At 45.3% G+C, this 25,763-nt stretch overlaps 3 protein-coding genes across 4 annotated transcripts in view; 2 read left to right on the top strand and 1 right to left on the bottom strand.

Moving 5' to 3' along the window:
• Nucleotides 1-7,594: 7,594 nt before the first annotated feature.
• LOC308112923 (uncharacterized protein) lies at nucleotides 7,595-11,316 on the bottom strand. The gene is made up of 2 exons (XM_080468751.1): nucleotides 11,072-11,316; nucleotides 7,595-9,836 (listed from the first exon to the last, which is right to left on the bottom strand). Exons 1-2 carry the CDS (start codon nucleotides 11,241-11,243, stop codon nucleotides 9,109-9,111), a joined length of 900 nt encoding a protein of 299 aa, XP_080324877.1. The 5' UTR covers nucleotides 11,244-11,316; the 3' UTR covers nucleotides 7,595-9,108.
• A 182-nt stretch (nucleotides 11,317-11,498) lies between these two features.
• LOC308112747 (uncharacterized protein) lies at nucleotides 11,499-14,852 on the top strand. Of its 2 annotated transcripts, XM_080468489.1 has the most exons (3): nucleotides 11,499-11,751; nucleotides 11,993-12,102; nucleotides 13,133-14,852. In XM_080468489.1, the coding sequence occupies exons 2-3, from the start codon at nucleotides 12,078-12,080 to the stop codon at nucleotides 14,122-14,124; spliced, it is 1,017 nt and encodes a 338-aa protein (XP_080324615.1). In that variant the 5' UTR covers nucleotides 11,499-11,751; nucleotides 11,993-12,077; the 3' UTR covers nucleotides 14,125-14,852. The 2 variants fall into 2 exon arrangements, with proteins under 2 accessions (XP_080324615.1, XP_080324614.1); XM_080468488.1 differs by lacking the exon at nucleotides 11,993-12,102 and having other exon boundaries at nucleotides 11,505-11,751; nucleotides 13,133-14,850.
• A 1,929-nt stretch (nucleotides 14,853-16,781) lies between these two features.
• Nucleotides 16,782-25,763, top strand: part of LOC308113882 (synaptophysin-like) — a 9,259-nt gene continuing 277 nt past the window's right edge. The window contains exons 1-8 of the mRNA XM_080470421.1: nucleotides 16,782-16,859; nucleotides 19,740-19,805; nucleotides 21,291-21,415; nucleotides 23,051-23,249; nucleotides 24,034-24,243; nucleotides 24,409-24,624; nucleotides 24,946-25,012; nucleotides 25,453-25,763. The exon at nucleotides 25,453-25,763 is cut by the window's right edge and continues 277 nt beyond it. Coding sequence (XP_080326547.1) covers nucleotides 16,842-16,859; nucleotides 19,740-19,805; nucleotides 21,291-21,415; nucleotides 23,051-23,249; nucleotides 24,034-24,243; nucleotides 24,409-24,624; nucleotides 24,946-24,999 — 888 coding nt within the window. The 5' untranslated portion in view covers nucleotides 16,782-16,841 and the 3' untranslated portion in view covers nucleotides 25,000-25,012; nucleotides 25,453-25,763. The remainder of the gene's footprint in view (nucleotides 16,860-19,739; nucleotides 19,806-21,290; nucleotides 21,416-23,050; nucleotides 23,250-24,033; nucleotides 24,244-24,408; nucleotides 24,625-24,945; nucleotides 25,013-25,452) is intronic.

Consider the following 25,763-nt stretch of genomic DNA (forward strand, 5'->3'; position numbering starts at 1 on the left):
TGTAAACTAATGTTAAACAGCGCACCAGAGATATATATTGGGAACAGATCAAAGTCAGTCGTGTCCCTTATGACATCACAAGAGCTTGAAGACTTTGACCAGATGACGTGTCTTTCAATCCCTCCCCCAAAATAAGAAAAAAAAAAGATGTGTTGCCTGGCAACCTAATAAAGTTTTATTTCTCAATGTTTTCCTATGAGATCCTTTCATGTTAATGAAAATCATAAATAAAATAAAAAAATCCAATGTAATGGGACTTTTATGTCAAATTTTCTTTTTATTTGAAAAGCAGGACATCACAACTTTCCTCGCCTGCATTACATTCAATCATCTGAAACCCTCAATTCACCCTTGTACTTCTACTTCCAACCTGCCGTGTATGTCGGTGAACAAAGACAAGCTGGAGGCCTAATCTGGGCTGCGTAGTCGTATTCTTGTAGACAGGGGAGACCCCCACCTCCCCTTTTCTTTCCTTAATTGTAAAGTCTTGTACTTAATTCTTGCCCTTTTACCTTGCAATATGTATTTTGAAAATCAACCAGTCCCATTCTAGAAATTGTGTATGAGGTATTTGGACTGGCAGACATTGAACGAGGTAAAGCATTCATGGGAGAATGTTCAATCTGACAGATTCAATCCTCCAGTGTACGTTCAGAAAGGGGATTACATTCTATCTTTGTATATCTGATTTTATTTCTGAAATCAGATGTCCAAAGTTGGCATCAAACATTCTTGTGAAGTCTTTAGGAAGCATGAATCCCTAAATATTTGATAGCATCCAAGTCCCATTTCAATTTATATAAATACCTTATCTGACCTGGTGGGTCATAGTGGAATGTTAATATTCATTTTATTGACATTTGTAGCCTGAAAGCATTACGTATTTCGAGCCCTACATGGTCAAGCTCCTCCTGACATTGCTGACCTCATAAAGCCCTACAGCTCGACTCGGAGCTTGAGATCGTCTGGGCAGAACCTGTTAAAGGTTCCACGTACCTGTTTCAAAACCCGGGGAGACCAATCATTCAAAGCTGCCGCACCCCGACTTTGGAATGAACTCCCACTGGACCTGCGCTCCCTGGACTCAGCGGACGTCTTTAAAAAGTGCCTAAAAACACATTTATTTGCTAAAGCATTCTAGTCTAATCGACCCACGCTGCCACTGACTCTCGGCATTTGTTGTGGCTTTAAGATAGTTTTTTCTCTTATCTGTTTTTATTTGTTTTTACTGTGAAGCATTTTGTGACTCCATGTCTGTGAAAAGCGCTAAAGAAATAAAATGTACTTACTTACTTACTTATTCTTTGAGCATTTCCATCACTTTTGTCATCGTCTGCGTTGGCTGCTTCAGACTAATCAACACATCATCTGTGAAAAGGGAAAATTGTTGCTCCAACATTTCATTTCTTCATTTTTGATGATGACCTGTAATTCTTTTCTTCTGCTGCCCCCTGCTGGTCACAATAAGCACAGGCAGGAGGTCTTTCCCAATGACCACAGGCCACTTTAAGTCCCCATCCTGATCAATCGCACCATTTCAGCTTGAAATTACCTGTTTTCTCCCATTTGTGCAGCGCGGAGTGAGTCTTTCCTCCTCATGAAGAATTACCAGCAGTAACTCGGTACTGAAACATCTTATTAACACACAAAGACATCAAACAAGGATTTTTTTCCCCCAATAATTTTATTTTACAAAGTTTTCACGACTCCAGCGTTGCACTCAGACGTTCCTGTGAGACGAAAAGAAGAAAGGTTTTCATAGAAAACAGCACTTTTCAACATTTTTCAAAAAACAAGAGCTGAGGTGAGGTGCATAAAGTCCTGTATTTAAAGGGGACATATCATGCTAAATCCACTTTTTCAGCCCTTAAATGCATCTTGTTGTATATTTAGAGTGTTTAGAAGTACAGAAAAGTTCAAAGTAGTCTCTTCAGGTGCTCCGTTGATATCTTTATATTCCGTTTTGGTCATATTTTGCGATCGGTTTCGATTTTTCTATTCTCTATTACGTTTTTTGAACAATGACGTCACAGTATTCTCAGCGGAACTGCCAAATTAGGACATCGACATTTCGAGCAATCCGCCATTTTTGTTTCTCGCTGCGATTTTGTAGTCCACCCGAAGTTACGAGAGGATAAGTGGAAATGTTCGGTTGTTGGATGTAGTAACCCACAAGCTTCGTTACACCGTCTCCCAGCATCAGAACCTTTTCGAAATGCCTGGTTGAGTTTTATTTTTCACAGAAATGTACCCACATCTGTGGGTAAGGTCATTTTTGTGTGCGCGAATCACTTTAAGGACGACTGCTTCAGCAGCCTCCGCCAGTATAAAGAAGGATTTGCCGAAAGACTTGGTCTGATTGAGCGGTCAGTTCCTTCTATCTATGGAGACGACGAACAGAGCACTTCGGTAAGCTGTATATAACGCTAAAAAGTGTGATGATAAGACGTCCCTGTCATTGTTTTGTTAGCATTAGCAGTTGCACCGTCTTCATATGTTAGCGCTGTGTGCTCGTTTTAGATTAGAATGTCACTTCTGTGTTAAATAGTCGTTGTAATACAGGCAGTATTGTAGTAGTGGGCATGGATGGAGAAGTTAGTGTAAATATAGTAACACACCATTGCGTTACATCCATATGAAGACGTTGTTCTGCAGCTGCATCATGGTCATTTTCATCTGGCTCCGCCGGGTCCGACTCTGGCTCCAACATGTATGGCTGGATGGACAAATCTTCCCTTGTTGACATTTTGTAAATAATGTGTGAATATAAAGTTTCTGCGCCGCTAGATAATTGTATCTGTTCTATCAAACTACAAAGATGGCCGAACAGGGTGGAGTTGAACCGAGTGTGACCTCTGCAACCTGGAGAGGAGGCGGGGTATGAAGAGACCGCCCCAAAACGAGTTGCTCTCAGAAGCACATCAGAAAAGGGGTAGAAAAGGGGCCTGTGGAGCTCTAATAATGAGGAATTCAGACCCAAGCATTGCAGTTCCGCTTTATATAGACCACAACTGTATGATTTATATGTAAAAAGGAAGGATTTAAAAGCATGATATGTCTCCTTTAAGTGGGGGAATGATTAAAGTCAAACATTGTCCACTGAGAAGTTCCCATTCAAACAACATGGAAACAAAAGAGGAAATTTTCTAAACACCTGATGTAGGGAAAAAACAAAAAACGAGTCAATTTCCTCAAATGAAACTTTTCATAACTGATGACAAACCTCATGCACAAAACATTCACACACATTTTCCACATAAATGTTCCCGATTCTACTGGAAAACTAGATGTTCAGTACTTTAATTAAATGATATTTAAAAACACCAAAGTCACCAGATACATTGAAATCCCACCACCACGACAAGAGAAAAGTGACGCATCGTTTGGAGGGTTTTTGTTTCAGAAAAGTTTCACGCTTAAACCAAAAATAGGCACCAAGGCCAAAAACGATGTAGTGTGCATGTTGGGCCACAAGATGGAGCCATTTGCTTTTGTTCTTTTCTAATGTGCTTGTAGAACTTTGATTTCTAATTGAAAAGTGTATTAGAAATCAAATGTTTTTTTATTAAGGAAACAACACACACACATGAATACACAATAAACGTTAACAATCATACTTTACACGTAATCCTCGTTTACAAGACTTTCAGTCGTTCTCATTCCATTTGAAACTGCAGCTCTCTCCCTCTTTCTCTCCAGCCCACTTTGAAGTCGGCTGGCATCTGAACGAGACAGAAAGAGGACAAAAGGACGGGCAAGAGTTCTATCCTCTGTCATTAATAATCCATCAGTTCTATCCTCTACCATTAATAATCAATCAGTTCTATCCTCTACCATTAATAATCAATCAGTTCTGTCCTCTGGATCATTTGAAGATGAAAGTTTGACATATGAACATGGTTCTGCTGATTCAGTTTGGCTGTTTATGATTACGTGGATCAATAAATCTGATATGTAAAGACATTAAATGTATGAGATGAATCTGAATCAATTCTCCACCTCACCATCAGCACCACCAGGTTCCTGGTCTCCAGAATGTGCTGCTCAAGGTTCTAAGTTGTCATACCGGTACCAACATTCTCCCACAAAGTTTATTTCTTTAGTTCACAAACTTTTCATGGGAAGTGGCGTACGTATCTTTCAGGACCTTTTTATTGGTAATCAAGCTTTATAAATGTGGTGTATTAATACTGTTTATATGTGCATTAAGTTTGACCTTGTAGACTTGCAGTAGTTAGCGCTCGTGTGCCTACTGCGCATGTCTTTAGCGGAGGCAGCTTGTTAACCCCCTTGTATCACGTTGTCTATGTTGCTCCCAGATATCTGAATAATAAGTAGTGAAACGCGTGCCTCGCCTCGTTATTGAAGAACACCACAATAAATGAGGCCCCAGAGGCCTGTACTACGAACCGGATCAACATATCCAGGTTCTCTGGTTCCTGGTTGACTGATCCAGATGTGCGCGATCCTGATCACCGTTCCTACCGAGCAGATTATCAACTCTCTGCTTCAACCGAGACCTACTTGTGCGTGTTCACGTGAAAGGGGCGGAGCTTGCAGCGCCTGACCAATCACACACAGAGAAACTCTGCAGAGCAGTTTACAGATGACTGAAGGAGCAGTTAATCTCTGAGATTATGAAGAATTCAGACACATCCAGCAGCTCAAAGCAACACTGCTGCTGCAGCCAAAGCCAGAACATTCCTGACTTGTTAATCCTGACTTGGTGAGATTAGAGCAGATTAATTGATCAGTGATATAAAAGAACAGCACTGTGATCACTCAGTTCCACTTTATTCCAGCAGAAAGGTTCCAGACAGAACTTCCTCACTGCTCTTCTTTTACTTTACATTCTCCATCACTGGTTCTGAGGCGGAGGTTCTCTTGTGTTTCCTGTTGGAATATTAATTCATCACCATGACGACACGAGTAGTTCTGGTTCTATAAATTCATGGTTCTGCAGTTCTGTCAGGTGTGATCATGAACCTCATTATTCCAGATCAACCTTCGTGGAGATAAACAGACCTGGAACAAGTCAAGAACCAGAACCAGAACCTCCTTCAGAGCCTCAGCGACCAGGATTTATTTTATTATGTCAAAAAGATTGTTCTAGATTAATTTATCATCTCCTCTCTGCTGCAGCTCAGCGCTGAACCTGCCCACCAATCACCATCCTTTAAGAATGGGCGGGGCATTTTCCAAGAGATCTGATTGGTCAGGAGGCGGAGCTTTGACCTCTTATCCAGAACATATCCTGCTCCGGAGCAGGTTAGACTTTCAGCGTCAGTTACCATGGTGATTTATCCTGGTGAGAAGTGAGCGAGAGTAGTAGTACAGAAAACCAGAGTTAATCCTGAAGTTACCTGGAGAAGAGAAAACCAAAGTTAATCCTGAAGTTACCTGGATAAGAGAAAACCAGAGTTAATCCTGAAGTTACCTGGAGAAGAGGAAACCAAAGTTAATCCTGAAGTTATCTAAATAAGAGGAAACCAGAGTTAATCCTGAAGTTATCTGGATAAAAGAAAATCCAGCTTCGTAGTACAGTCCTCTGGATAAAATCCGTGTCTCTGTTTGCGTCTAATGGTGGGTAGGCGGATATTTGCGTCACAATTCGTAACGTGCTGGTTTTTTCCAGGATTCTCATTGGCTATCATGGCTTCGTGCTTCTTGCTACACTGCCTCCTACAGGTTTGGCATGCTCATAGCAGGTCTGACCCAGGTGGATATGTGGGTCAGTGTAAATTAAGATTTTTCTTTAAAGTAGAGAGGGAAATATCCTTTTTTTTTTTTTTTAAACTGCATACGTGTAAACGTGGCCTCAAGTCTAGGTCAGTAGGGGACACAATCGTGTGGAAGACTGCTGACTGGACAGATGTCCAGAAGACAGTCATTGACACCGTCCACTGAAGGTCCTTACAGAAGAAGCTGCTTGTTCACAGAGTGCTGGGTCCATCATGTCCAGAGAAGGTGGAGTGGAAGGAAAAGGTGCAGCAGCAAAAGGGAGGAGCGCAGCCTGGAGAGGACTGTCCAGCAACATGCTGGACAAGGACGGACTGAGGCAGGAGTCAGCGCATCAAGAGCCACTAGGCACTGACCAATCCTAGACATGGGATCCTAATGTGTCTTCCTGGGGTCAAGACACTCCTGAACAAGAGACCAGGTCAGAAACGTCTTACCTGGACTGTGGAGGACAAGAACTGGACTGTTGCTCAGTGGTCCAAAGTCCTTTTGTCACAGGAAAGAACATTTTGATCTCATTTGGAACTCCAGGTCCCAGAGTGTGGAGGAAGAGTGGACTCTAGGTCCCAGAGGGTGGAGGAAGAGTGGACTCTAGGTCCCAGAGGGTGGAGGAAGAGTGAACTCCAGGTCCCAGAGGGTGGAGGAAGAGTGGACTCTAGGTCCCAGAGGGTGGAGGAAGAGTGGACTCTAGGTCCCAGAGTGTGGAGGAAGAGTGAACTCCAGGTCCCAGAGGGTGGAGGAAGAGTGGACTCTAGGGCCCAGAGGGTGGAGGAAGAGTGGAGAGGCTCAGAATCCACCTTGCTTGAAGTCCGGAGTGAGGTTTCCTCAGTCTGTGATGATTTGTGCTGCCATGTCCTCTGCTGCTGTCCCTCCACTGGGTCTTCTGAAGTCCACGGTCAAGGCAGCGTCCAGCAGGAACCTTTAGAGCTCTTCATGCTTCCTCCTGCTGACGAGCTTTATGGAGACGCTGAGTTCATGTTCCAGCAAGACTTGGCACCTGCCCACACTGCCAAAGGTACCAAAGGTACCAAAGGTACCAGAAGCTGCTTCAATAGCCCCGTTTCCACAGTGCCCCTTGGTGCCGGTACGGGTCAGGTCGGAGCCGGTTGTTGTGCGTTTCCACTGACCCAGAACCGTTACCAACCGGTACCATTGGTAACCATTTCTCGCTACCCCTCCACTTGGGGTACCAGGCACAATGTGCCGGATATGAGGGGGAGGAGCGTCAACACTGCCGTCTGCTCATTGGTCCGTGACAACCGCTGTTCTCCCAGCAAGCAGCCATTTCCAATCAGTTCTTCTGCAGCAATCAGGAAACTTTTTTGAAAATGTCCTCCCGTTATGGCGTCACATCCTGCATGATTACGCAACCGTTCATAACCCCGCCTACATTTCAAACCGTTCCCCGTGTAATGGAAACGCGGCACTGATACGGGTCTGGTTACGGATAGTCAACCCCCACCTGACCGGCACCGGTACCAAGGGGCACTGTGGAAACGGGGCTAATGACCCTGGTGGTACTGTACTGGATGGGCCAGCAGACTGTCCTGAGCTGAACCCCAGAGACAATCTCTGGCTATTGTCAAGAGGACGGTGAGAGACACCAGATGACCTGAAGGCTGCTATCAAAGCTCCCTGGGCTTCATCCCACCTGAGCAGTACCGCAGCTCGATGGCCTCCAGGCCACGCCGCTGAGACGCAGTCACTCATGCAAAGACACTGAATTTTGGGTTTTCACTCTCTGTAAGACATCATCATCAACATTTCAAGAAATAAAGGCTTAAATATTTCACTCTGTCATGAGCCTAGATCATATATGGGTTCGACTTTCTGAAATGACTGACAAACAATGTTGAACATTTTCATGATATTCTCATTTTTTATGTGTACCTGTATGTAGGAGAATGTTAGAAATCAAATCATGGAATACATGAACTAGAAAAACATCAACATGATTTATTCTCACATCTCATCAACTTACTTTGCCGCAGGTTGAATGTTGTGAATAAATCCACAATGAAACGTGAATATTTATTATATTCATTCATATAAATATATCAAAAACTAAGTAAGCCATGAAAGTATTCAGATACTTCCAGCTCTTTGTTAAAGTTCACATTTTCTCACTCAAGTAGAGTTCTAACATCGACTCTATTGTCAAAAGTATTTGCTCATTTGTCCACATCCCGTAGTTCAGGTGTTCCAGTCACTCCCGCGACCACAGGCGTAGAAAACCAACTGTCACACTGACGGCAAACGACTTTCAGATTTGTCATTTCTGTTTTGAGTTTTTGTATTTCTATCCTGTGGACAAGTCGGCCGACATGATACCAGCAGATTTAGCGATAGTTGAGAGTCCAGTTGTACACAAGAAGAAAGCTCATCAAACTAACTTTTATTGTTCTTAAAAAAAAATAAAAAATACCCCAAAATACACATTAAGCAGAATGACCTATTGAATCACAGGCAAGATCTACTTTCTAAAAGTTCACACCTCTTTACACAAGTAAAGATACTAAGATTCAACGCGAGGGTTTCTAAAGACGCTACACAGAGAAGACTCGCTCTAACGATTTCATCTAGCTTCAGAAGATTCTCTACGTTGGACAGTTTTAGAGTCGGAGGTAAAAGAAACCCAGACTGAAGGCCCCTGCATCCTCCCTTTTGAACCCATAAGAACAAGAAGAACACTCGGCAGTGACGTCAGCCAGCAGCAGAAGAAAAAAAGCTTTTTCGGCAGGACTGTTCATACTCCGATAAGAAGCTGCCGAACTCGCAGGCCACGCCCCCTCGCAGCAGGCCACGCCCCCTCGCAGCAGGCACAAGTCTGTGAAGCAGCGTTTAAACTTTTCAACTGCACAGTTTATTTCTGGCCTCCAGTGCTTTCAGAAATACATTTCTCTGAACTTTTTCAGTAATAAAAAAGTTTTTGTCCGAGCGCGATGTTAGTCCAGTTTTAACTCCAGGAGCTGACAGCTGCTCGTGATGCGTTCAGGTGCATCACGTCAGCCTACACTCCGACATTTTAACGAGCTGCGGCGCTCGTACAGTAGCGCTGTTACAAGCTAAATATGATTAAAATATTATCGATAGTCATGAGCGAACTAGAACACGCATGCGCAGCACACGGCAGTGCAGAAGTTTCGGCAGTGCGGCTCCTACATAGTTCGGCCAGGGCGGTTGGCACAGCCCAAACTAATTTGTTCGGCCAGAAGGAGCTGGCCGAAGGAAATGACGTCATTTTGTTCGACAGGACCCCGCACTGCCGAACTTTCGTCTTGTTCTTATGGAGGATGAAGAGGCCTTAAGACGGTCTCAGTCTCAATGTGAATCATCGACGGGACGAAACATTTAGACTCCGCCACGATTTTAAGTTTGCAAATTCTCACCCGAATGGCTGAGCAGATGTCTCTTCAGGGCCACGTAGTGAGCGTAGCTCTTACCGCAGATGTTACAGATGTGACATGTCTTCTCACCCTGGTGAGTCTTGGTGTGGCCCAGTAAATGGTGCTGCCTCCTGAACGTCTTCCCGCACACTTGACAGGAGTACGGCTTCTCACCCGTGTGAGTTCTCATGTGTATGACCAGGTGATGTTGCCTCCTGAACGTTTTCTCGCACATCTGGCAGGAGTACGGCTTCTCACCCGTGTGGATTCTGTGATGCTGCAACATCTTGGACACGCACTTGAACGGTTTTCCGCAGAACCCACACTTGTAGCCTTTCTTCCGCTTGTCTGGAAGGCGAGGGCTGCCGGCGCCGCGGCGCAGTCTGCCGGGCTTGGGCTCCACGTCCAGGATGAGGTTTGCGTCGGCGTGCAGCAGCCGCTCCTGGTCGGCCGCAGAGTGGTCAGAGAGGAGCTCCTCCAGGTCCAGATCAGGTTCGCCGTGGTCGCTGCTTGTGTCGGCACACGTCAAGGTGGACGGATCCGTTTCCTGTTTGAGCAGAAGCAGCTTGTCGTCCTGAGCGGGGCTGAAGTCCTCCAGAGGGAAGGCAGGCTGCGAAAGCTCTGCTTCCTCTTCTTCTACTTTGAACACTGGAGAGGGCGGAGCTTCTTCCTGGGCAAGGGCGGCGTCACCGACCTGCTGCTGAGGGCTGGCTGCAAGGACAGAGAGACGGCGGGAGTCTGTTATCAGAGCATGCAGCCATTGAAAACAACTGGAAGCCATTTTGAAAAGGTTTTTCATATGTGGACGCAGGAATGCACTGATACTGGTACCGATACCAGTATCAGACCCGATACTGCACCAAATACTCATACTTGTAGAAGCTTCGCGGGAAAGAAGATGGATGGTTATTTATTAAGTATCAGTACTTGGTATCGGCCAATAGCTAGAAATTAGTACTTGTCTTAGAAACTACTGGTATCGGTGCTTCCCAGCGGGGACGATTCAGATGTTTGGTGTGAAACAGTTTATGAAGAAACCGCCGGGTTGTGCATCAGTTGAGGAGGTCAGGTGACCCGACCATAACGTACTGTTCCTACCCAGAAGCACTTTCTGTAAATCTGCTTGAACATTCATCATCAGGACGCTATACTGGAGACAAGTGGCAAAAAGCAAACGGCTATTCTGGGAATGATTTCAGGTCTTTGTGGAAAACTGAGCAGCAGCAAATCACTTCGACTGAAGGTCCGTTACCACGACGACGACGACGTGAAAACACAAAGCCTTCGCCGTGTTTTGTGTCTGTTTGTATAGGTTAGAGAAGCAAGGTTGGGATGTGGCAGGTTCTAGTTCCACAGTTGACAGCGTCTCCACTGAGCATCCCTGATCTTGACCCTTGACCCCCATCGGCTCCCCGATGTGGCTGCGCTTCTCATATTAGAATTAGGAAGGATCAATGTGGAGGAAAGGAATTTCACCAGGGGAATTCATAAAGTATTTGTTAATTTTGATGCCCAGAACTTAGTCATCTTATTTGCGGACATACGTTATTAGTCTATAACCAATTGTCTTGACTTTTTGATTTTCTGTTGACTTTGTTCTTTTGCACCAAACATCAAAAAACTACCTAGTCCAGTGAAATGTTCTTTTTTTTTTTTAATGGCATCTGGAAATAAAGTGTTTTCTAAACACGGATATTGTTCTTTAATGAAAAACTGTCTTTGTGTTCAATTCGGCGGATGAAGAGTGAATGAATGAAGCGATGAGTTTATGACCGTGTGACGTTTTTATCTTCCTGCCGTACGCGCCTCGGCCAGGCGCGTCGCCGCGTGACGTCACAATGCCAGTTCTCCTCCGCGTGTAAACGGCGCGATGAAACAACCTCGATACTCCGAATCCACTTCCACTGAGCACAGGCTGCGATTTGATGAAGCGCTGGAGGACAAACCTGTTCTGTGCAACTTGATCTGAGGTTCCCAGCGGCTCTGAAGCAGTTTGCGTTGCCGGTCAATCTCCTCCTCGTACTGGACGATAGTTTGTTGAAACACGGAGAATATTTCTCCAGCAGCAGCGGTTAGTCGCTCGTTGATAAAGTCTCTTAAAGTCTGAACTGAACTCATTGTTGCTGCAGGAGATGGAAGATTTCCTCTGAGACACAAGATCCAAACTGCCTCCACAGCTTCTTCTTCTTCTCTCGCCGATCACAAACAGCGTTCAGCTTCATGTTGACACCTGCTGGACACTGGGGGGAACTGCAGCTTCAGTCAGTCTGGTTTCCGTCTTCGGTCAAAATGAATGGATAACGTCACTAACCTGCAGTTCCCCCAGTGTCCAGCAGGTGTCAACATGAAGCTGAACGCTGTTTGTGATCGTCCAGAGAAGCGAGAGAAGAAGAAGAAGCTGTGGAGGCAGTTTGGATCTTGTGTCTCAGAGGGAATATTCCACCTCCTGCAGCAACAATGAGTTCAGTTCAGACTTTAAGAGACTTTATCAACGAGCGACTAACCGCTGCTGCTGGAGAAATATTCTCCGTGTTTCAACAAACTATCGTCCAGTACGAGGAGGAGATTGACCGGCAACGCAAACTGCTTCAGAGCCGCTGGGAACCTCAGATCAAGACCAGATCAGGTATGGGAACGTGTGGATGAACAGGTGAATGTGTATTTTTCCTCTTTTTGAAAGTCACGTTGCTGATCAGTTGTTCTGAAGGTGGCCTCTCATCTGAGTGAACTTTAAGTCACTCAACACTTCCTGGATTTAAAAAATAAAAGCCACATTACCATGTTAGATTTGCCTTTATATGATGTCAATATGCCGCACAGCTAAATCTTTACAATACATTAAGATGTTAACTTGTTCAATCTATCAGAACTGGAAGCAGAAATAATGATCCATTCATCCTCTGGACTGCTGGATCCTGTGCAGGGTTGCTGGAGCAAATCCCAGCCGAAAGGATGAGGGCAGGATGCACCTGGACAGGTCTCCGCTCCATCACCACACACACACACACACACACACACACACACACACACACACACACACACACACACACACACACACACACACACACACACACACACACACACACACACACACACACACACACACACTAAGGCCCCGGCCCGTATTTGAACCTACGACTGAAGTATTATAATGTATTACAGTCTTTTTTGGGTTTGAAAAGAAAAAACTAAACTCTAAAGTATTTTCTTGTTCAACAAGCCATAATCGAAAAGTAATCCAAAATAAAGTAATGTAATCCATTCATCCATCCTCTTTCCTGCATCGTCCAGATAGTGTTTGTATAGAGAGCAAAGAAGTCCAGACTTCTCCATCTCCTCCACCCTCCTCCATCTTCCTCCATCTTTCCCCAGCTCTCCTGGGCAGCGCTCGAGCCGCTGCCACTCCAAACCAGAGGTATAATCTCTACAGAGTCCTGGACCACCTCGGCCAGATCACATTGTTTTGACAATCAGACCACACTTCCACTAGGTGGCGTAATAATAATCCGACAGCGGTGGAGGTTAATAACGTCTGCTGTGGTTAAAAAAAACTACAAATTTCCAAAAACAGAGTAGAAAAAGCACATTTCTTCTGCTTGCCCCTAAAGTGGATAGGAAAGGAGATGGGGGGAGACTATTGGGACGCACCCCGAGTCTCCTGGACGTTTGAACAACGGTTCTCCCGCTGGACGCTCATGGCGGCCAAGCGTTTCTAGCAGCGGAGCTTTTTGGTCCTCAGATGTCGACTCTTCCGATCAATGTGAAGCAGAATTCACCAGCGCTGGAACGTTCACCACTCAAAGGGGACGTGAGCTGGTTTAGTCATGAGGAAGACTAGTTTTGCGCCACGGTTGACGCGATGTGAGAGAGCATTGAGCCGCGAGGCCTCGGCAACAGAAACAACTTGGAAATCCAACATATCTTTTTTAAAAGCGTCTCCCTGTCCAGTGAGTATTATTATTGAAATGACCATTGGTGAATTTGTTGTTCTGTCTCCGTCCATCCAGAGGATGCCAAGCACTACCTGTGTGAGGAAGAGCAGCTCAGTGACCAGGAGCCGAGCTTCAGTCTGGACCAGGACGAACTGGAAGCTCTGGAGATGGAAGATGACCTGGTGGACCTCGGCCAGCAGGACGACCGCCCCTCGCTCAAGGAGGAGGCCGACGTCTTCATGGGGCCTTCGGCCGATGAGCAGGCGCCAGTGCCGAGTCCCGGGCCGCCCCGCCCTCGCAGCTCCGCTGCCAGTCGACATCGCAGACGACGGAAGCGTAGCGGCGCGGCAGCGACAAGAAACGATGAGTCGTCGAATTCCAGCCAAAGACATTCCACCTACCAGGCGGGCGACGATCCCGTGGCGGCGGATCTGGGCGAAGCGGGGCCAGATAAAAAGTGTTTGCAATGTGGCATCTGTGGGAAAACTTTTAAATGTGTTTCCCAAATGCTGCTGCATCACAGAATCCACACAGGTGAGAAGCCACATTCATGTGTAACATGTGGTAAAAGATTCAATCAGAAACACCATTTGAAGAATCACATGATTATTCACACAGATGAGAAACCTCATTTTTGTGAGAGTTGCAATAAAGGTTTCAAACACAAAAGTTCCTATTTGAGCCATCTGAAAATACACAAAGGTGAGAAGCCGCACGCCTGCGACGCGTGCGGGAAGCGGTTCGGTGAACGCGGCAACCTGTTGGTGCACATGCGGTGCCACACAAACGAGAGGCCGTTCTTCTGCGAAACGTGTGGCAAAAGTTATAAATACAGGAACTACCTGTTGGTCCACATGAGAACTCACACAGGTGAGAAGCCGTTCCTCTGCAACACTTGCGGGAAAAGATTTAGCACGTCATCGGCACTGTACAAACACGCCGTGGTACACACCGGTGAAAAGCCATTTCCGTGCGTAACGTGCGGTAAAAGTTTTAGCGTACAAGACACTTTGCTGCGGCACTCGGCGACGCACTCGGGACCGAGGAAGGTCAAGACACACGAGTGAGTTTGTGAAAAATGAAAATTAAAGACGAATTATCTTGGAGAAGCTTGGAGGCTAAAATAATAAAAAAAAAAAAAGAAATGTCTTGAATGAAATAAAACTCCGTTTCTGCAGGTGTGATGTTATTCGACTGAACGTTGAATTTGTACGTTCGGACTAGAAAAGACACGGCGACTCGTTCTTCATGCTTCCTTTAACATATTTAAAAAAAACCTTCACCTGAGCAGTTCCAGATGAACTTCCTGTGTGACGACGTGGAGCCGCTTGGATTTCAATGAGCATTTTTATGTTTTGCTTTTACTGCCAGCGGCTGTTTGTTTGTTTGTTTGTTTGTTTGTTTGTTAGAATGGGCTGATTTCGTATCATGACGTGTTCAGTTGTAACCTGTTGAGAAACACCTGTTTGTTCTGTTGTCATGGCGACGTTTCAGCCATGTTGAACTTTGAAAGCTTCCTGTTACAACATGATTTAAGATTTTAAAGCAAAACTATTATTTTATGTGAAAACAGGAACTATTTGATCTACATTCATTTTCCTGATTATTGAATTTGACCTTTCTACACGTTTGATTCTGTGTTTCTGCCTCTGAATCAGAGTTAATTAATGGAAGCTTGATGATTTAGGATCTATTATTCTTTAATTATATTTGATGTTCCATGAATTTGCTGTACCGTTTTTTAAATCTGCTCTGTTTGTGCCATTGCAAGAAATAAAATATACTAAACAGCTGCTCTCCTTTTACTGGTTTTTAACAAATATTTCCTACTTCTTAATGAGGATTTCTTTTTTTTTTTACCGTTTTGTAAACTGCTCTATTGCTTTCTTTGAGGCTGAAATTACGAATTTGCTTTTAAACATATTTTGTCTCAAACAATAATCTTTAAATGAGCCAAACAGACTCGAGTAACGAACGACTTTTACCCAAAGAGACGGAGATGGAGAGAAGCTGAACCCCCCCCCCCCCCCCCCCCCCAGCCCAATGACCCGAGCTGCTGCTCAGCGTAAACAAGATGTTGAGTTAGATTTTTGACAAACCGCCGACCTCCATGGTTCCTTTGCCCAGTCCGACCTCCTCCTGTTCCTTATGGACCGCTGAAGCGTCCTTCATCTCCGCGTGAGGACTGAACTTCATCTCTTTGTTGGAAAGCAGTTTCTCCCTGGAGACGTGTTGGTGTGAGAAAAGTGAAGGGAGGAGGAAACCACAACATTACGACCGGAACAAAAAGAACAAAGTGGATCTCTGGACCGTCTGGTTCGTGACTATGGGGATGATTCGGGAAAATATCTTACAACCTGCAGATTAAGTCTTCCATTGCTGGCTTTCATGTTTTTCTTCTATTTTTTTTTAAAGCTTTAATTTATTTCTTTGAAAATATTTAATTTATTTTTAAAGCGTTAATTTATTTCTTTGAAAATATTAAATTTATTTTTAAAGCTTTATCTTATTTCTTTGAAAATATTTAATTTATTTTTAAAGCTTTAATTTATTTCTTTGAAAATATTTAATTTATTTTTAAAGCTTTATCTTATTTCTTTGAAAATATTTAATTTATTTTTAAAGCTTTAATTTATTTCTTTGAAAATATTTAATTTATTTTTAAAGCGTTAATTTATTTCTTTGAAAATATTAAATTTATTTTTAAAGCTTTATCTTATTTCTTTGAAAATATTTAATTTATTTTTAAAGCTTTAATTTATTTCTTTGAAAATATTTAATTTATTTTTAAAGCTTTATCTTATTTCTTTGAAAATATTTAATTTATTTTTAAAGCGTTAATTTATTTCTTTGAAAATATTAAATTTATTTTTAAAGCTTTATCTTATTTCTTTGAAAATATTTAATTTATTTTTAAAGCTTTAATTTATTTCTTTGAAAATATTAAATTTATTTTTAAAGCTTTATCTTATTTCTTTGAAAATATTTAATTTATTTTTAAAGCTTTAATTTATTTCTTTGAAAATATTTAATTTATTTTTAAAGCGTTAATTTATTTCTTTGAAAATATTAAATTTATTTTTAAAGCTTTATCTTATTTCTTTGAAAATATTAAATTTATTTTTAAAGCTTTAATTTATTTCTTTGAAAATATTTAATTTATTTTTAAAGCTTTATCTTATTTCTTTGAAAATATTTAATTTATTTTTAAAGCTTTAATTTATTTCTTTGAAAATATTTAATTTATTTTTAAAGCTTTAATTTATTTCTTTGAAAATATTTAATTTATTTTTAAAGCTTTAATCTATTTATTTGAAAATAATAAATTTATTTTTAAAGCTTTATCTTATTTCTTTGAAAATATTTCATTTATTTTTAAAGCTTTAATTTATTTCTTTGAAAATATTTTATTTATTTTTAAAGCTTTAATTTATTTTTTTGAAAATATTTAATTTATTTTTAAAGCTTTATCTTATTTCTTTGAAAAATATTTATTTTTCTAAAAGCTATAATTTAAGCCTTTTATGCTGTAAATCTTTCATGTTCTCTAATTTCCTTGTTAATCAAAGTGAAGAGTGTTTGGATAATCTCTCGATGTATTTGCGTTGTCTTTGTTTGTTTAACACCGAATGTTTATTTGTTGAGTCTTAAAGCTTCAGCCCGTGTAGTGATGAGTATGATAGTAAATAAAAAATAAATGACGCGTGCACCCCCCCCCCCCCTCCTCCCCTTCCTCTTCCTCCTCCTCCCTCCATCTCTCTCTCTCCGTTCGACAGGCGGCAGGATGGACGTCGTAAATCAGGTAAAAATCGCTCCTCCATCACCATCACCATCACCATCAGCCTCCACCTTCATGTTTCTCTCCTCCTCCGCTCGGCAGTGGGGTGCGTTCGGTGTCGGTTCTGTGCGGCCCGCCGGCGGTTCTGATGGCGGGGTTTGACTCCGACGTCGGGCCGCATCCCTCCGTGGGAGGCCGGGGGAGGCTGGGGGGCGGGGGGGTTATGCTGAGGACCGGAGACTCCCCTTACGTTCATATATTTCTATTTTTTAATTCCTCCTAATCCGCGGGGTGTGTGCGGGATCTGCGTGATGGAGCAGATCGGTGTGTGTGTGTGCGTGTGTGCGTGTGTGCGTGTGTGCGTGTGTGTGGTTGTAAAATGGCAGCCTGAGGAGGAGGAGGAGGAGGAGGAGGAGGAGGAAGGCCTCCTCTCTGTTGTTATTGTTATTTTCAGATAACCTGACTGGTGTTATTCCAGTTCCGGTTACAGCAGATCCTCCGAACCCCCCAAATATGTGAAAACGCAGATTGTAACTGAACAGAACGGGTTTCCTGGATCTGTGCTGGAAATGTGGCACGTTTATCCATGCAGTGTGGGATGGTTCTAAAATTCTCCTCTTATGGGAAAATGTTTCAGATTATACGAGCAAACGGTTGGATCGTGAACCTCCCAGGCCACCGAGACTCTGTCTCCTCGGAGACAGAACCGTGGTACCACAGTTAAACAAACACATTGATGGAATATTAAAAACTGGCCTGATGCCACGAGCATGCACCATTCTGGGGTGTTGGAAGGAGCCTCACCCCCCCCACTGAGTGTGTGGAGAACACAAGGGGGGGGGGGGGGGGGGGGGGGGGGGGGGGGACAGTGGCGTGTCAGAAGATGTTGGTGAGATTAAACTGTGAAAATAATATTATGGCAGAAAAATGGGTTTGTTTTAGTCAACAGATGTGTTGATTCGCCTATCTTGCTTGTTTACATGCCTCCCTGCCTTGTTTTTGTTTTATATATTATATATTATATATTATATATTATATATGTCCTGTTGATGCATGTTTGTCTTTATCTTTTGTCTGAAATATTGAAAATACAATAAAACTTTGAAGTATAAAGAAAACAAAAAAGCAGATTATCGACGGAAATTCAACATTTTTTGGTTGTTTGGGCTTTAATGTACAAAACAAACAAAGAAACGCAGGCAGTTTAAAAAAAAAAGATCACTTGTCTTTTTTTTTACGATTGAATGAACTTATTAGTTGTACTAATACACTTAAGACGAAGCTGTTCTGTCAGATTAAGATTCTACAACTATATTTTAATGTTTGATATGAGGGATTACTCTTACATAACAGCGATGCATCTTTTAGTTGTTGGAATTCACAGGGATTTTTTATCATTCTATTAAAGTGTTTATGATTTTAAGAGAAAAACAAACCTTCCGCAGCGTTTCTTTGCACCACTATGGTGCTCGGAATCCATGAAAGTGAAACTCTGTGAAAACGCTCTGGCTCCGACCCGAGGAGGTGGTATCGCTCCACGTAAACAGTAGTCGTGCTCGTGCTCAGTAGAGCCAATCAGAACCATGTTTCCTCCGTGGTGTCATGACTCCCACTTTATATTCTCCTGGACTTGATACTTTTATTTTGACAGTCACCATAATAACAATGTAACTTGGTAGTTTATAGTGTATTGTTCTCTGCTGCGTGTGGTTTCAACACTAAAACAGCACCGACTAGTGGCCCGACATAAAAACTGCATCGTTTTCAGAATGTTGTTGTATAAAGATAAAAACGTTGAGGTGTAAACGAGGCCTGAGGGTGTTGTGAATAATGTCAAACACCTGACAGTGTGTGTGTGTGTGTGTGTGTGTGTGTGTGTGTGTGTGTGTGTGTGTGTGTGTGTGGCTTCACCTCATTTCCTCTTGTTCTCTTGTGTTTGTTCATGTCTTCTCCTCCCTGGTTCTCCTCCCTGGTTCTCCTCCCTGATTCTCCTCCCTGGTTCTCCTCTCATTCTCCTCCCTGGTTCTCCTCCCTGGTTCTCCTCCCTGGTTCTCCTCCCTGGTTCTCCTCTCATTCTCCTCCCTGGTTCTCCTCCCTGGTTCTTGTCCCTGATTCTCCTCCTTGGTTCTCCTCCCTGGTTCTCCTCCCTGGTTCTCCTCCCGTTCACCTCCCTGGTTCTCCTCCCTGGTACTCCTCCCGTTCACCTCCCTGGTTCTCCTCCCTGGTACTCCTCCCGTTCACCTCCCTGGTTCTCCTCCCTGGTTCTCCTCCCTGGTTCTCCTCCCGTTCTCCTCCCTGGTTCTCCTCCCATTCTCCTCCCTGGTTCTCCTCCCATTCTCCTCCCTGGTTCTCCTCCCGTTCTCCTCCCTGGTTCTCCTCCCATTCTCCTCCCTGGTTCTCCTCCCATTCTCCTCTCTGGTTCTCCTCCCGTTCACCTCCCTGGTTCTCCTCCCGTTCTCCTCCCTGATTCTCCTCCCTGGTTCTCCTCCCATTCTCCTCCCTGGTTCTCCTCCCGTTCTCCTCCCTGGTTCTCCTCCCATTCTCCTCCCTGGTTCTCCTCCCGTTCACCTCCCTGGTTCTCCTCCCGTTCTCCTCCCTGATTCTCCTCCCTGGTTCTCCTCCCATTCTCCTCCTTGGTTCTCCTCCCTGATTCTCCTCCCTGGTTCTCCTCCCATTCTCCTCTCTGGTTCTCCTCCCTGGTTCTCCTCCCGTTCTCCTCCCTGGTTCTCCTCCCTGGTTCTCCTCCCTGGTTCTCCTCCTGTTCTCCTCCCGTTCTCCTCCCTGGTTCTCCTCCCATTCTCCTCCCGTTTACCTCCCTGGTTCTCCTCCCTGGTTCTCCTCCCTGGTTCTCCGTTACTCCGTTAATATCTCCCCATGTTTCTGAGTTGTACCTTCTGTCTCCAGCTGGTGGCGCAGGGTCAGTTCAGGATTCTGAAGGTTCCTCTGGGCTTCATCAAGGTCCTACAGTGGGTGAGTTCATCACATCCACTCATTCATTCCTCCCTGGTAGAAACAGGAACTGTCAGTACAAGAGGAAGCTTCAGTTCTATGACATCTTATAGATCAGATCAAAGTTCTCCGATGACGTCCTGCATATTAGTCGTTCTTCTAAATGTCTTCAACCTGCGGCTCTGCAGCGCTTCTGTAGCGGCTCCGCCCACTTTCTGAGTTCATTAATGAACTAATTAATTAAAAAAAGACAGATCAAAAAATTAATAAATAAATAATAAGGCAAAAAATGGTTAAAAAGACTAAAATAGCTGAAATCTTCAAGAAAATATGTAAAACAAAAACCAACAACATTCAAAATGGCTGAAATTGTTGGAAACAAAACAGACAAACAAGAAAATAAATAAAATAAGTAAAACTGCTAAAAAAAATGGTTGAAAACAGTGAGACGGCTGAAATGGGAACGAAGGTCTGAATCCTGAAATACAAAAATAAAAGGAAGAAAAAACATTTCAAACAGTTAAAATGTGTTTTGAAAAAGAGAAGAAGCTGCTGAACAACGTCAACATCGAACGGGGATATTTATATAACTCTTATGAAACATCAGTGAAACTTCAGGGAGGTTCTCCTTTTTCCTCATTTTACAGGTTCAACGTGTTTGTTGCTCCAGACCATTGATTTTTTCACAAAAAGTCTCTTTTGGTTCTTAAGGTGGCACAGCCCTGACCTGTAGGACTTAAGGTGGCACAGCCCTGACCTGTAGGCCTTAAGGTGGCACAGCCCTGACCTGTAGGACTTAAGGTGGCACAGCCCTGACCTGTAGGCCTTAAGGTGGCACAGCCCTGACCTGTAGGCCTCAAGGTGGCACAGCCCTGACCTGTAGGACTTAAGGTGGCACAGCCCTGACCTGTAGGACTTAAGGTGGCACAGCCCTGACCTGTAGGCCTTAAGGCGGCACAGCCCTGACCTGTAGGCCTCAAGGTGGCACAGCCCTGACCTGTAGGCCTCAAGGTGGCACAGCTCTGACCTGTAGGACTTAAGGTGGCACAGCCCTGACCTGTAGGCCTTAAGGCGGCACAGCCCTGACCTGTAGGCCTTAAGGCGGCACAGCCCTGACCTGTAGGCTTTAAGGTGGCACAGCTCTGACCTGTAGGCCTTAAGGTGGCACAGCTCTGACCTGTAGGCCTTAAGGTGGCACAGCCCTGACCTGTAGGCCTTAAGGTGGCACAGCTCTGACCTGTAGGACTTAAGGTGGCACAGCCCTGACCTGTAGGACTTAAGGTGGCACAGCCCTGACCTGTAGGCCTTAAGGCGGCACAGCCCTGACCTGTAGGCTTTAAGGTGGCACAGCCCTGACCTGTAGACCTTAAGGCGGCACAGCCCTGACCTGTAGGCCTAAAGGCGGTACAGGTCTGACCTGGAGGCTTCACTCTCACCTTCCAGCCACCTGGAACCTTTTGTCTTCACGTCTTTGGTTTAGTTTCTGTTTGTTTCTCTTCCCCTCAGTTCTTCGGCATCTTGGCCTTCTCCACCTGCGGCAGCTACTCGGGGATGTTCCGGATGTCGGTGGAGTGTATGAACCGGACGGACAGTGACCTGAGCATCGAGGTGGAGTTTGAGTATCCCTTCAGGTGAGAGCGCCGACACCAACCGCTGACTCAGCAGTTTCTTCTGCGGCCGCAGTCGGCACCACGGAAAAACAAGTGATTCACTCAAACTTTACTTGATTTATTATTTTTATATTTTTATTTTATTTTAGGACATGATTTCCCCCCTTTTTATAAAGAAAATTAAATAACATTTTGGCATTAACTGAACAAATAATTTTTATATTTAAAAGATAGATAGTAGCTCCCCCCTCCGTCCCTCCATCTCCCCCTCTATAGAAGAGTTGACAGGTGACCATCCCTCCCTCCTCCCTCCCTCCCTCCCTCCCTCCTTCCCTCCCTCTATAAGAGGAGTTGACAGGTGACCATCCCTCCCTCCTCCCTCCCTCCCTCCCTCCCTCCCTCACTCCCTCCCTCCCTCCTTCCCTCCCTCTATAAGAAGAGTTGACAGGTGACCATCCCTCCCTCTTCCCTCCCTCCCTCCCTCCCTCCTTCCCTCCCTCTATAAGAGGAGTTGACAGGTGACCATCCCTCCCTCCTCCCTCCCTCCCTCCCTCCCTCCTTCCCTCCCTCTATAAGAAGAGTTGACAGGTGACCATCCCTCCCTCCTCCCTCCCTCCCTCCTTCCCTCCCTCTATAGTAAGAGTTGACAGATGACGATCCCACCCTCCTCCCTCCCTCCTTCCCTCCCTCCTTCCCTCCCTCGATAAGAAGAGTTGACAGGTGACCATCCCACCCTCCTCCCTCCCTCCCTCCCTCCTTCCCTCCCTCTATAGAAGAGTTGACAGGTGACCATCCCACCCTCCTCCCTCCCTCCCTCCCTCCCTCCCTCCCTCCCTCCCTCACTCCCTCCCTCCCTCCTTCCCTCCCTCTATAGAAGAGTTGACAGGTGACCATCCCACCCTCCTCCCTCCCTCCCTCCCTCCCTCACTCCCTCCCTCCCTCCTTCCCTCCCTCTATAGAAGAGTTGACAGGTGACCATCCCTCCCTCCCTCCCTCCCTCCCTCACTCCCTCCCTCCCTCCTTCCCTCCCTCTATAAGAAGAGTTGACAGGTGACCATCCCTCCCTCTTCCCTCCCTCCCTCCTTCCCTCCCTCTATAAGAGGAGTTGACAGGTGACCATCCCACCCTCCTCCCTCCCTCCCTCCCTCCCTCACTCCCTCCCTCCCTCCTTCCCTCCCTCTATAGAAGAGTTGACAGGTGACCATCCCACCCTCCTCCCTCCCTCCCTCCCTCCCTCACTCCCTCCCTCCCTCCTTCCCTCCCTCTATAGAAGAGTTGACAGGTGACCATCCCTCCCTCCCTCCCTCCCTCCCTCACTCCCTCCCTCCCTCCTTCCCTCCCTCTATAAGAAGAGTTGACAGGTGACCATCCCTCCCTCTTCCCTCCCTCCCTCCTTCCCTCCCTCTATAAGAGGAGTTGACAGGTGACCATCCCTCCCTCCTCCCTCCCTCCCTCCCTCCCTCCTTCCCTCCCTCGATAAGAAGAGTTGACAGGTGACCATCCCTCCCTCCTCCCTCCCTCCCTCCCTCCTTCCCTCCCTCTATAAGAAGAGTTGACAGGTGACCATCCCTCCCTCCTCCCTCCCTCCCTCCCTCCTTCCCTCCCTCTATAAGAAGAGTTGACAGGTGACCATCCCTCCCTCTCCCTCTCTCTCAGACTCCACCAGGTATATTTCGACGCCCCGACCTGTAAGGAGGGCAACAAGGAGCGTCTCTTCCTGGTCGGCGACTACTCTTCCTCGGCCGAGTTCTTCGTCACCATCGGCGTCTTTGCTTTCCTCTACTCCACCGCTGCCCTCAGCATCTACGTCTTCTTCTTCGAGAAGTACAAGGAAAACAACAAGGGCCCGCTGATTGTGAGGAAACTCCTTTTATCCTTCGAATGAATCTGCAAACAGAATCAAACCTCATGAAATGAGATTGAAAACAATGAATTGAATGTTAATGTCTCAACCTGACAATGTTTGTAGTTTGTTAACGAAACTGGTTTGAAGCCCTTTATTCCCAGGAAACGTTCTGGATCCACTGCAACAGACTCGTTTGTCCTGCACATCCCACAAATGCTTGAAATCCCTTTGGAGATCAAGCTAAAACCCCAAAGCTTCTGTTTATCTCCTTCAACCATCCCTGGTTCATTGCTGTTGTGTGACAGTCTGAAATGAGGAACACTGTACAATAATCTGTCCAATAGCGGGTTCCTTTAGTACGTTATGTCCCGGGTCCCTCAGTGAAAACTGCTCCTCTGATGGGGTTCACATGTTCAGCAACTAGTCCAGAAACCGTACCTGGTCCGGCCAAAACCAGAACGAAACTCGTCGACAATGGTCTGAAAGATCCACAACTAATCCAAAGCTTCGTCCAAATCTATGGTGGACTTACTTTTCCTCAGAGGTCTTCATTGTGCTGAACGTCCATCAGCGTGTCCGGGTTCCAGACCCTGATACATCACAGCTGACCACCTTCTCCCAGGTTCCCTGGACATTGGTGGCGCCCCCTGGTGGTGGACCTGAGCCATTTCTCAAATCCAGTCGGTGTTTCTGCAGCTGAGTTCGAGTTTGTCCATCTCTTGGATGGACTCTTACCACTGCACACCGCTCGCTGTCGGACCAACTCAAACCTTAACCCTCTCGTTGTTGTCAGGATCTGGGAGTGACCGGAGTGTTCGCCTTCATGTGGCTGGTCAGCTCAGCGGCGTGGGCCAAAGGTCTGTCCGACGTGAAGACGGCCACGGACCCGGACAAAGTCGTCACCATGATCGCCGCCTGCAACGCCGAGGCCACCCGCAACGCCGAGGCCACCCGCTGCCGTGAAGTCCACGACCCGGTCATGTCGGGACTCAACACCTCAGTGGTCAGATCACGCTCCAGATTAACGATGAACGAATGAATGAATGCTGCTCAAGCACAAACACAAAGCTCTGAATATCAGTCTATTTATTTTTTCTTTCTTTCAGGTTCATGTTATTCAGTCTGAATAATGAGTGAAACGATAAACTTCCCCCATCTTTTCTTGCAGGCGTTCGGTTTCATTAACTTGGTCCTCTGGGTGGGAAACCTCTGGTTCGTCTTCAAGGAGACGGGCATCATCGCCCCCTTCATGAGGGCCCCGCCTGCTGAGGGCAAACCCGCCGCGCCCGACGCTTACGGCCAGCAGGGGGCGTATGAGCAAGACCCGTACGCCAGCAACCAGGGAGGCTACCAGCCCAACTACACCCAGCAAGGATACAACCAGGTGAGGTAGACGGGTGGAGCGGCTCGCATGTGGCAGCCACATCTGTTGGTCTGCGACGGTATTGTATTTCCTGGTTTCCTCATTTGGTCGTGAGGTTGACATTTTAAAATCTATGTTAAAACAATAGTATGGTAAGATTTGAATTGTATTTTTTAGTCACTGTTGGACAAAATAAGACATTCTACATATATATATTTTTCGAATCTAGTAGAAGTTCCTTTTTTTTTTGTTTTTGTGTCAAAGACCATAGCAGCTACTTGTATGTCCAACAAGGCCCGGATGTGATGAGAGGAAATACGCCTTTTGTTTTTGTGTCTTCAGGAGGCTGAGTACGGCCAGCAGGGGGCGCCAACCTCCTTCTCCAATCAGATGTGAGAGGACACGTCAGGTGAGTCCACAGAGGGATATTTAGGGGTCAATTCAGAAGTTGTATGTTGGTAGTTCGTATTTATGAAAGAAAAAAAAAAAAAGAAGCTTTATTTGTTGTATTCTGTCACATTCGGACTCCGGTGCCTGTCGCTGCACCAGTAAAAACACAAATGTTCCATTGTGTTTGAGTGTCTGTTAGCGCGATGACGGTGGTCTGAGCCACTGGAAATGCACATTGTTTTGAGAACTTCTAATGCTAATGTTGAAAGTGTGTTGTTTGTTCTCTGCATGCATGAGTGTGTAGTTTCATGACCAAATCGCCCCCTAGTGGCCCCAAATAAAAACAACTACGTCCACTCCCGTTTCTTATCACTGCCGTGCAAACAAATGTCATTTTCACTAAGTTGTGGAGTGAAGCCAGTCCTCTCACATTGGGATTTTTTTTTTGTGTCGCTGCAGGAATCGTGGGAGTGGACCAACAGTGGGTCGTTTGCAACCTACCCACAATGCAACACTCCTGCCTGGCTGCAGAGTCAATGAGTGGGTTGGGGAGGGGTGGGTGAGGGAGGAGTGGGAGGGTATAGATGTTCACTATAAATGAATTGATGTGTAAATGATTAAAAAAAAGAGAGTTATAACTTAACAAATCCTCAGCTTGATCAAAAAGACAACAACGACGCTGACAAGTCCAACGCTCCTGAAAGCAGCGGCGAAAAGAGTTTATTCACATCAAAGTACCTAATCTGTGGAGAGAATGTATGTTTGTGTTG

The sequence above is a fragment of the Lipophrys pholis genome (assembly GCF_963383615.2).
Source record: "Lipophrys pholis genome assembly, chromosome: 8".
Classification (NCBI taxonomy): Eukaryota; Metazoa; Chordata; class Actinopteri; order Blenniiformes; family Blenniidae; genus Lipophrys; species Lipophrys pholis.

Coding starts and splice junctions, on each gene's coding strand:
- LOC308112923 (XM_080468751.1), bottom strand. CDS start 11,243: ATGAGTTCAGTTCAGACTTTAAGAGACTTTATCAACGAGCGACTAACC. Junction 9,837..11,071: donor GATCAAGTTGCACAGAACAG/GTTTGTCCTCCA, acceptor CTGTCCTTGCAG/CCAGCCCTCAGCAGCAGGTC.
- LOC308112747 (XM_080468488.1), top strand. CDS start 11,583: ATGAGTTCAGTTCAGACTTTAAGAGACTTTATCAACGAGCGACTAACC. Junction 11,752..13,132: donor TCAGATCAAGACCAGATCAG/GTATGGGAACGT, acceptor CCGTCCATCCAG/AGGATGCCAAGCACTACCTG.